Here is a 10,907-nt window from a genome sequence, read left to right as displayed (position 1 = left end):
TGAGGTCCTAACTTCTGTATATTACACACTGAAATATATTTAGTCCTATTATCAGCCATTTGCTGGGTAATGCTCACTGTTGAGCACCGACAACTCCTCTTTATGTCGTTATGTATCAACTACTCTAATGATCATATTTAACTTAAAACACATCTATCTGAAGCAAAGACACTCGACAAGAATCACATTATTTTCTGCCATTTTGTTTTTTAATCAAAGAAACATGACATTGTCACAATAAATAAATCATGCTTTTTAAACTGCTTCTCTCTTCCAATGAAGCCAAGGAGAACAAAAAAGCCTCAATCCAAACGGAGAAACTGAGATGCGACGGCCCATTTTGCCGATTCTTCTTCATCGTGCAATATTGTACATTGTGAGGAAACTGGACGACTGATCAGAGGGCCTGCCTTTTTCTTAAAAAATATTTATCCGGCCGTTAATGGTGCCCTTGGAGGGCTGAAGAGACGGCGCTTAATCAACAACTGGACTATTTACAGGTCAAGGCGCCGGATTAAGCCATTTGTCGTCTCTGGCTGGAAACTCTGCACAGCCAGTGGAGAGGAGGCATGAAAACTGTGGTACTGTAATATGTGGCGTGTTGGTGGGGAAACTGTTGTATTACTTAAAGGTGGTGTGTGTGTGTGTGGGTTTGTCAACACCCTAAAGTCAATGTACCAGAAAATCAACAACGTCTGAGGACACTGCAGGCCTGCTATGTGCTCATGAGGAGTCCCCGCCTCTTTAACGACACCTCAGACATCACGGGGCATTTTATTTGGCTCTGTAGCAAAGCGCATGTGTGGCTGACGTTTGGATTTGAGCGCAGCTGTAATGATCAGCATCAGGACCGAAGAGGACGAGAAGATTCTTGATCCGTGGCTGAAAGTGACATGGTTGCTTTGAATTTTTTTTTTTTTTTTAAACACTGCAAACTCGTTCACTCATTTTTCCTTGAGGCGTTTCCTGGCGAATCGTTCCAGAACACAAGAGGGAGCTCCACGCTCCACAAAGAGGCTGAAGTTCCCCTCCAGACTGCAAACTCTGGCTCCCAGTCTTTCGAGCTTCACCGACCTGAAGGCATGTCGGATTGGACAACCACCTTCCCCCCTCGCCCCCCCCAATCACCACATTGTTTAGCCAAATAGAAATAAAAGGCAGAACAGATCATGCGAGGACAGAAGGCAAAAGGGGAAAAGAAAGTAGCGATTGTGGCGCAGCAGAAAAAGGTGGCATGTGGCGTCCTTCACGGGCCTGAACTGGCTGTCACTTCCCGTCCCAAGACTTTGGCTGAGCAACAATCTTCAGAAAAAAATAAATAAAAGCCTTTTCAGATGATTCCTCATGGATCCCAAAATCATAAAGATATCCCGCCTCATAATTATAAACCAGGCATATTTAAAATAATCTGTTATCGGATTGTGTAAGAAAAGAAAAGTATTTACACACCTATTTACAGATAATATTTTCCATATGTGCAGATGTTTGTAGAACAGACGTTTTCTAATCCCACAGACAAAAAATAAAAACTGCAGGATAATGCAGCATGTAATATAAAAAAAAAGTGACACCACTCAACGCAGAACACCAGTTGAGTTAATGTAATCCAGCTAGACCTATTAATTATCTGACACAATTCAACTTGTTGCCGCAGGTGGTAGTTGGTGATGCACTGGGAGGAGCAGTCTGCTGGCGTCCTCCCCATCTGACCCTGCAGGTCATTTGATTCTTCGCAATAATAATAATTAACCAAAATGTCAGCCAGTATGCAGAGCATGAATTTTGAGCTGCGTGTGTGAAGGTGGTTTATGACGAGGATGTCATGTTAGTGGAAGAAAAAGCGGCGTGCTAGACCGACGGGGGTCTGAAAGGCAACGGGGCGGAGCGCGTATTGGCCATCGTGGTGCTACCAGTGGGGCTCAAGACTGCATGGGTGAATGGGATGGGGAAATTCTCTGTGGGTATTAAAAAACAATGGTCGATTGAATGGATGTGGGGATTGGGGCGGGGGCGATGCCATGAGGGGATGGCCGGGATCCTCACACCCGACTCGGTTGCCTCAGTTGCTAAGGAGCAGCTCTGTCGCGGTTTCCACGTCCCAGGATTTTGAAGACAAGGCCGCTATTACTGCATTCTGTGAGCGGGGGGGGAAATGGTATGTTTTCAAATTATTGCAATCGGCGCATCATTTGCAGGATTGAGTTCATATCTGAAAAGAGAAAAGGGCATTGCAGAGCAAAGCGTGCCGACCTTATCGAAGCCCATCGCACACAGCTTGTCTATTTTGCGGTTGTAGTCGGCGCTGGAGACGGGAGCGCCCGCGTAGACGTGAGACCACAGCCGGGCGGTCTGTTTGAACATCTCTGGGTTCTGCTTGTACTGAGGATGTAGATGGTCAGAAAGCTCAGTGAGGGTTGGACACACACACACACACACACACACACACAGAGAGAGAGAGAGAAAAAGACCCCCCCACCTGGTTGGCTACTACTGCGTCCTGCGGGTCATCTGGTTCTGCTGCGGCGAGCAGAGCCTGAAGAGAGAGCAGCACCGTCCGCAGGGTCATGGCAGCTGCCCTGGGTGACGCGACATAAGGAGGCCGTTTGGGACGAGTGACACAAACACACACCGGAACGTGGTGTAAAATGGGTCACATGGCTCACTCACCACTGGTCTTTTAAAATGTCCAGACATATCGCTCCCGTCACAGAACTGATATTAGGGTGCCAGATCTTACTGATGAAACGGACCTGACAAAAAAAAAAAAAGACATTAGTTCCACAAATCAAGAGCTATGAACTAGCTTCTGGAAATGTTGAGTTTCTTTCATATGGATTGCAATGTGAGAAAGTATATGAATGTCAGTTATTTCATTCCCTCGATAGAAACTCTACTGTAACACCATATATAACTACTTCACTGAGTGAAATCGCTGTGAGAGGATTTCATGCCCATCACCTCTTGTACACTTGAATTTGTGAATTATGATGGTTATAATACCCAATGTGTTGACTCGTGTAGCTAAAGGGGGACACACCCTGTGCAACCAGCAGACAGCACTCGGAAAACCGGTCAAAGGTGTTTACAAGCATCATCAGAGTAATTAAAGTACCTCAGTCGCCTTTGTCGGGGTAACCAGGTTGACCGTGTGCATGAAGATGTGAGAATGATGGGGAGAAATACAGCAAGTAACATTAGCCATTTCCATTGGAGCAACTGAAGGCACGTACCTTTGGAGGGTTAAACGGATAGGTTTCTGGGATTTTAATTTCAAGTTGAAATCTGCCACCTCGGAAACCAAAGAGAAACCACAACATGTTTCAGGGTGACTAATCGGGACTTCACTGTGTCGTGGCAGGGATCATTGCACTGCGGCTCGGGGACAATACCTTCATACGGCGTATCGGGAGGACCAGCGATCTCCCCCCGCAGCTCCGTGAAGTTCTCATCCACCAGATCTACTTTTATCTGGTTTTTACTCGTCTGAGGGTTGCGACAAACGAGAAGGCAGCGTTATTCCCGGTGTCCACGGCACCACAGTACTCACGGCTCCGTGCCTCGCCACCGTCGAGTATGAAATCACGCGCTTTTACAAACACACGTGAAAAGTCAAAGGCACATCAGCTGAAACGTTAGCTGCTTCCAAGTGTGTCCACGGTGGTGCGTCGGGACATTTAAATGTTAGCGGCGTGGATAGCTCGCTACTGGAGCCAAGCTAGCAAAAAGTTGACTTAACTACAAACCCGCAATAACAACACTTGACAGACAGTAGCAGAGAAACACTAAATATGTAACGTTAATATTACATTAGACACCAAGTGTTAAAAAATAGCAAGTCACGTTATGTCATGAACACGAGAGGCTAATGCTAACAGACGTTGAGATGTCAAAATATCGCTAGCAAGCTAAAAGCTGCTACCTCCCTGAGCCAGTGAGTAATTAAACACTTAATTAACGCCCCCGGGCTTCTCAGTTAAGGCTTGAATTGCCCGCACACGGTATGTTTCATGCGGCTAGGTGGTTAGCCACAGGTATTCAGAAGCTTTCGTTACAGACAGGCGGCCTGTCCGTTGGCAAAGCGGAAGCCTCGGTGTTTCCTGAACACACCCACCTGACAACAAGGGGATAGTTTCGGCCGTGCCATCGACGTCAAGCTAAGCTAGCTAAAGTTCTGCTGATGAGGCCTGACCTAGAGGACCTGTCGGTAGGTATCTGACACACGACTACAGGCACTAACATTTTAATTAGTTCAGTTCACACGTTGATTAAGAAAGAAGCCGAATCCAAGCATTGGGGGGGGTGGTGTTAGCAGAAACGTTACCGCACCTCTTCGCTTTTGAGAACTTCTTTGAACTCCCGCTTTATCCTTTGGACCGCGATGTTAGCCATGGCTGTGTCTGCTGAACTGAACCCCGGGCTTCTCTCTCTCTCTCTCTCTCTCTCTGTGTCTCCCTCGGTCCGTGTGTGTCGTGGGGACTGCCCGCTCCGCTGCTCTCCACCACAGATACAGATCTCCTCTCCTTTCACTTTCACCGTCGACCGCTTATTTTCCCCTCAGAGACAAACGCCGTCACCGCCGCCAGCCAGTCCGTCCAGAAGGCACAGCGCACAGAGAGCAGCCCGGCGGAGTAGAGCCTGGAAGTTTCATTGATGGTTTCTGGTGCGTTGAGTTGTGTTGTTTTTCATGCTCGCCTTTTCAGGACATTTCTCATCGTGTGCTGAACACATCGGGTTTATATTTCCCACGGCTGGTGACTATGATATTTTATTAACACAGACGTGTTTTAGTATGACTAAGGCGTAATGGAGCTTCTACTAGATTGTTTTTATTATGGAACAACGTAACTAAAGGAACACATCTGTTTTTCACCCTTCAACTTCTATCACTGTTACATACCAACACTTCAACGGAAAGTGCTTAAAAATCCACTTCCATAGAAATGATCTCCACTGAATGAGCAACAAATATTTGGATTAACCGAAAGTGATGAAATATTGTACTTTTTATGTTACAGAACATGCATAGAACAAAATGTACTTAATGTTGTACTTTTGATATGTGTTATAATTGGATGGTTATTAAGTAAAGTAAGCAGACTTTTGTACATGTATGATACAATATTACCCTCTGCAATATGTTGGAATTGAAGCATGGAGTAGCATACAATAAAGAAAAATAGACATATAAGCTGCATCTCTTTTCTTTTTAAAAGTACATTTCATCACCGTGTAACTGGTTACACAACTGTACAGATGTTGGGGCTTAGTTTTCGTGCATCTGTGTGATGATAGGTAGCAGACTGTTTGTTTACTATCCAGACGTAATAAGCGTTTCTTATTGTGAGTGGTTCAAAGTCCCGTCCATCACATTGCTAAACCAATAACAGACGTCCGAATCGTCCAGGGTGCGTAGTTCCCGGATGTGTCGTGAAGATAGACTGGTTGGCTCACGTGCACCAACAAACGGCGGACGGTAGGTTGTCATGTCTGCACTTTAATGGTTTCCGTGCGGGGGACGACAGCGGTGGAGTCCGGGCCCTCTACCGACATTTAACGAGGCTTTTCAACGTTTACGACCTCAAGTGAGTCGTGTTTCCATTCCGTTTTCGGTCACATCTGTTGCTGATCATCTTTTCGTAATTTACAGTCGACAGAATAACGGGAAACGCTGTTAGTTTGAGCTGCTTGCTATGTTAGCAAGGAGCTAGTCCAACCGCAGCTGAGTTAGAGAACAGGGATCAATATTATCGTTATTTCCAATCATTGTCAATGTCGAACCCCTGGGCCGGTGGGTGAGAAGTGATCATTGCTGCATTTGAAAGGATTCGAGCGGGGTCGTGATAAAACCACTTCGCCACTGGAGATCTTTGGATTTTGTGTTCATCCTAAATGCTTTCTATATTCTTTAATACAAATGGTAATGTCAATTATTATTCTACATCGATGGAAAGGCTCATAGGTTGAATATGTTCGACAGAGGTATACAGCTAAACGGTTGAGGCCGATGCTTTCTCTCCCATTGCGAATACATTTGCATGAATGTACTATTCGAGGCCAGTTTTGTTTGCCTGGTGAAAATTGTTTTATATTAACATTTACACGTGCAAACAAGTAAAAAGACAATAAAAAGCTGCAACACAAATTTTTGTGACCCAAGGAATTAAAAATAAGAATTAAAAACCGTAATGCTCCTGTTATATTCTTTGTATGTTCATGTAAAACAAAAAAGATGACCGTATTATAAAAGACTTTCACTGGTTGGTTTCTCTGGAATCAACATCTGTGCGTTTGACCGTATATTTGTCCTAATACTAATCCAAGCACCCCACACTCATTTCCCATCATCCCTTGCACAGATGATTTTGCAATTTGTTTAGTTTTTCTCCTAAAACGACTTCATCTCTTAGCTGATGATGTGGCTCCTAATAAGTGATGTATTAAAGCAGGAGGCACTATTTGTGCCAACCAAACTCCAGTATGTTGTCAACAATGGTCCACGGAGCGTGCTGGAGCAGTGTCTTCCCTCTGAGCTGTTTCCTTGTGAAACAACAATAAAGGATTCCCTCCTTTTGTTCAAGTACTTGTTCGAAGTTAGAGGCGGAACTTCTGTTTTCTTCCAGGGCAACGCAGTCTGCTGAGAAATGGCGGAGGGAGGCTTTGACCCCTGTGAGTGCGTCTGCAGCCATGAGTACGCTATGAGGCGCCTCATCAACCTGGTGAGTGGCCTGCTCACTGAGTTGCAGGAGATCCGATAATTCCGCACAAAGTGTAAGTACGTCCCGTTGAACTGACTGGAAGTCGCAGCCAGAGGATGAAAGCTGGCCCCGAGCCATCGTGTCCTGGTTCCTGTTGTGTGTTTATCCAGGGAGCCAATCAGCATTGCCCACATAGGGACGTGTCACTCGGAGGGCACTCGTTTTGGGCATGCAAATATCTTTCAGCTCTTTTTATTGGAACATGTCCAATAGGCATTAGGCCTCGTTTAGAGCAGTGGTTCTCAACTGGTCTGGCTATCAAGGGGGGGGGTGCTAGCGGTGTCGGTGTCGACGGGGGGTGCTAGCGGTTTTCTTTGCGGCGCCAGGCTTATCTTTTCCCGTTCTAATTGCCGCGCTTGACTGAAAACATGGACGGACGAGCCGAAAACGTCCCTTCAAAATAAAATCACAGGATGAAATCAGGGGACTTTATTTTTTTTATTATTTTTTTTATTTTATTTTCCCATGCAAAGGTCCGCAACCCACCAGTTGAGAATCACTGGTTTAGAGGGACCGCGCTTAACACACAAGTGGGAAGAAGCGATTATTCCACGTTTCCAGGTGACCTCATTTGCTCTTTTGTGCACAGGTGTAACCCACACGTTCAGCTGCAAGGGGGAGGAGGTTTGGGGGGGAGGTCAGATTCACTTGCAGGGGAACATGGCTTTGTCCAAATAAAGAAAGCATTTTTCTGTGCTTTCTCTTACTCTAGTTAACCACAGGGAATAAATTGGAGGATTTATAATCTAACTTTTCCCCTCTCCTCTTGTAATGTGTCTGCTTTGTTGCTTCTGTAATTTCTCCTTCAGCTGAGGCAATCTCAGTCCTACTGCACAGACAACAACTGCCCTCAGGAATGTATGTATGACCACATTAGTGTGTTTTTTATTCCTCCCGTTGGAAGATCAGGAGCATTTAGTCTAGATTACAAGTGCAAAGATGCGTTTGTTTTGCAGTGCCGGGTCCCAATGGGCCGGTCGGCGGAGGCGGTGACCTGACCCTCCCCACGCTTCTGATGGGATGGGCGGTGCTGGCTCTGCTCTTGTTCCTGCTGCGCCCATCCAGTCTCAGGGGCAGCCGCTCCACAGGCAAACCTACCGGACCCCACAATGTCAGTGCCGAGCCCACGTCACGGTGATACCGTGAACATGGGTTCAGTGTACTTCACCATGACAATAGTGAATGAGACAAATATATTTTGTGGGGATTCTACGACATAGAATTGAAACATTTCACCATTTGAAGAAAACTATAAAGCTGGAAAAGAAATAAGCAATGTTATTAGTGACACTTATTTTGCTACATGCTAGCTATTAGTCCGTCTCTTCTACATCATTTTTAGATAGAAGGAAAAGTGCTTTCAGAGACCTAAAACTCATAGTGGTTTATGAAAAGAACATCCTCTGTTCACAACTTGTACTTCACTCACTTTGAGACCACAAACTTGGCTCGTAAAAGAGTATGATTAGGTATTGAGTGAAACGCTTTATTCATTAACGCGATTTTCAATCAAATATTTCACTATAACATCAGATATTTTTGACTACATTCCCATTGTTTTCTTTATATATTTTCATTACGTCGTCACAATTCATTATTTTAAATCCCTTTTTCAGAGCAGATATTTTTAGCTGCCTTGGTAAGAAAGCTTGTTCCTCCCAACAATGGCTGTGGCCTGTAAGCACTGACAGTGAGTCAGCGCTCACACAATACAGTACCACATCCTCACTACATCATGCTGTGCTGTTACTGTAACGTGTCCAAATGTCAACATGTCAGCTGCTGAATCATTGTTTTTTTTGTTTGATTTAATGACACATAGTGGGCTCTGGTGTGTGTTTAATTTTGATCTGTTATTGTACTGCAACCAAATGCAGAAATGATTCACACAGTTTTTATGTTTGAGTTGTTTGGTCACTATTTTGCAAAGATGAGCAATTATCCCCTTTGTGAGGTGTCCCGCTGCTCTATTATTATCTATAGTTATTGGTATTTAAAGTTTTCCCTTTTTTTAAATTTCCTGCCAGCAATAAATCAAATGCTCTGAAAAATAATAATGAAAGAAAAATAGCAGGAGGCCTGTCCAATTTCATGACTGGTGTGGCAACCTGCCTGTTTACTGTGATGATTCAGGGGGAGTGGCCTATGAGGGAAGTACACAATCATGTGTACAAATGTGATGCTTGTTGTCAGTATTACAGGATGTAGAAATTGTGACGTGTTCATACTTTCTTGTCCTGTTTTTTTGCAGAGCCGTGGACGGGAGCCTCCAGCGCCACCTGTTGACTAGCAGTGGAGGGCACGGGCCCTCACCCCCCTGCTCTGACCGCAGTTACAGCCAGCCGGCAACCGTGGCAACGCACCGGACCCATCACCCCTTCACTCAAAATGATCTTTTTCTTTTCATTTTATGGCCACGTTTTATTTGGGGGGGGTCAATTTGTCTATGATTCCCTGTCACTGGAGCCCAACTGATATGAGTAACAAAACAAAGATTTTTTTTTTCCAATCTTGAATCAAAATAAATAAGTTCTAAAGTTGTTATTTTGTGTACTCAAAAGGCTGACCGTATCAGCGGCTTAATGCATCAGTTGGGCCTCATGTGGTATTCGTAGCCCTGAATCAGAAGGCTCTGGAGTTGACAGAGCTAAAGAATGAAGGAATGTGTCACGTGTGTTGGGGGGGGGGGGGGTAAATGCTTGCTAGGGTGCTTGCTGAGCGGTGACGGGTGGCGGGTCTTCAGGCTCTCTGAAAACATTCCTCTCTTTCCACTTTAAAGTTCCAAGCGGTGCCAGTAATGACATCATATCTCGTTATGTTTCGATAGCACATTTAAACAAGCAGGGCACTTCATGTAAGGAATTGATATGAACGTATACTATTATGAGTTAACATTCAACAATAACAGGGCATAAATCTGCGTTTTAATCCTATTCCGGTGATTCTATGTACTGTCATTGTTTTGGGGTTAAAAGATAAAAACTAAAATGGGAATTGTACGATTGATTGTAGCAGGGGATCCTATTTTTGTATCTGCTGTGTCCTCATGTTGTGCTGAGTCGGCAGTGTAAAAAAGGTGGAGGTGAGGGCCTGCTACGAGTTTCTACTTTCAGAGCTTCTGGAGGACGACGATGTCAAACCAATTTTAATGAAAGAAGACCCGTCTCAGTGCTGAAACCACTTCTTGCCAAAGAACGGCAATGTTTGATTTCATTTTTGATTTAAAATGGTATTCTAGGAGAGGACATGGAAAGGATCTGCAGTGGAGGTTTTCTCCTTATTGTGGTTTACAGGATCTGTTGAGCTCTCCTACTCCAGAGCTGCTTAATGAGTGAGTCATTTTATAGAAGGTTTGCAAGCGAGACTAAAGGTTTAATTAGTGAAGCCGACGATATAGTGGTGAAGTCTTCAATTTGTTTAACATATATGTAATTGTGGGTGTATAATTATAACAGTACAACACCAAACACTACAATCTTAAAGTTACGTAAGAAAATCAATACTTTGATACATTCTCGAGAAAAAAAGGGAGGATTATACAAAGTGAATGTTTTTACTTTAACATGTATATTGTCGTTTGGATGATAGAAGGTTTCCTGTGTTGCTCTTCACTGGCCGTATCCTTGTCGTGCCCCTGTCATGGCAGCAGGGCTGGTGTGTTGTCTGCGCCTTGAATTGTGTTTTCAGGGGTACTTGTGAAATAGAACTTGCATAGATTAGACTTTTGTGATATACATGGTATAAGAGTTTAGAACGTGAATATGATCTGTAATAGCTTTTTGTTTCCATATCAGCAAATAATGACCCCTGAAGATTTATTTTCTATGTCTTTATAGACTTGAGACGGGGCAGGAAGAGATGGGAAAAGTTTAATAAAAGATCTAATAAGGTGTATATAATGAAGGCGGAAACCATACTAGGTTGTTGAGATGAGCTAGTGGACCATCTGGTTATGCAGGAGACCTTTATTTACACTGTTTCTGTCGAAGAAAAAAAGGGCTTCTACTATGCACTTTGCCTATAACAAAATTAAAATAATTCAGTCTTATTATCTGCCTGTGATTTCTTTACATTATTAGTCCATAAATAATTATTAGTCCATAAATTACCGGTTTCCGCAGCACTGTTCCCTGAAGAGTCGCCAAACATAGC

General features: G+C 44.1%; 2 protein-coding genes and 1 long non-coding RNA gene across 5 annotated transcripts; 2 read left to right on the top strand and 1 right to left on the bottom strand.

Moving 5' to 3' along the window:
- Positions 1-187: 187 nt before the first annotated feature.
- On the bottom strand, positions 188-4,569 carry ube2kb (ubiquitin-conjugating enzyme E2Kb (UBC1 homolog, yeast)). Of its 2 annotated transcripts, XM_037471804.2 has the most exons (7): positions 4,327-4,569; positions 3,390-3,483; positions 3,231-3,289; positions 2,668-2,750; positions 2,477-2,576; positions 2,251-2,379; positions 188-2,134 (listed from the first exon to the last, which is right to left on the bottom strand). In XM_037471804.2, the coding sequence occupies exons 1-7, from the start codon at positions 4,387-4,389 to the stop codon at positions 2,060-2,062; spliced, it is 603 nt and encodes a 200-aa protein (XP_037327701.1). In that variant the 5' UTR covers positions 4,390-4,569; the 3' UTR covers positions 188-2,059. The 2 variants fall into 2 exon arrangements, with proteins under 2 accessions (XP_037327701.1, XP_062420214.1); XM_062564230.1 differs by lacking the exon at positions 4,327-4,569 and having other exon boundaries at positions 3,113-3,289; positions 3,390-3,479.
- LOC119217846 (uncharacterized) lies at positions 3,244-5,188 on the top strand. Of its 2 annotated transcripts, XR_005120302.2 has the most exons (3): positions 3,244-3,931; positions 4,055-4,204; positions 4,505-5,188. It is a non-coding gene; the product is annotated as an uncharacterized LOC119217846 (long non-coding RNA). The 2 variants fall into 2 exon arrangements; XR_005120301.2 differs by having other exon boundaries at positions 3,244-4,204.
- Positions 5,189-5,427: 239 nt separating this feature from the next.
- On the top strand, positions 5,428-10,803 carry smim14 (small integral membrane protein 14). The gene is made up of 5 exons (XM_037471810.2): positions 5,428-5,582; positions 6,621-6,716; positions 7,565-7,613; positions 7,712-7,866; positions 9,007-10,803. Exons 2-5 carry the CDS (start codon positions 6,642-6,644, stop codon positions 9,043-9,045), a joined length of 318 nt encoding a protein of 105 aa, XP_037327707.1. The 5' UTR covers positions 5,428-5,582; positions 6,621-6,641; the 3' UTR covers positions 9,046-10,803.
- Positions 10,804-10,907: the final 104 nt, after the last annotated feature.

Source organism: Pungitius pungitius, chromosome 9, assembly GCF_949316345.1.
Source record: "Pungitius pungitius chromosome 9, fPunPun2.1, whole genome shotgun sequence".
Taxonomy (NCBI): Eukaryota; Metazoa; Chordata; class Actinopteri; order Perciformes; family Gasterosteidae; genus Pungitius; species Pungitius pungitius.
The sequence above is the reverse complement of the archived record's forward strand: the minus strand, read 5'-3'. Positions and strand labels throughout refer to the sequence as shown.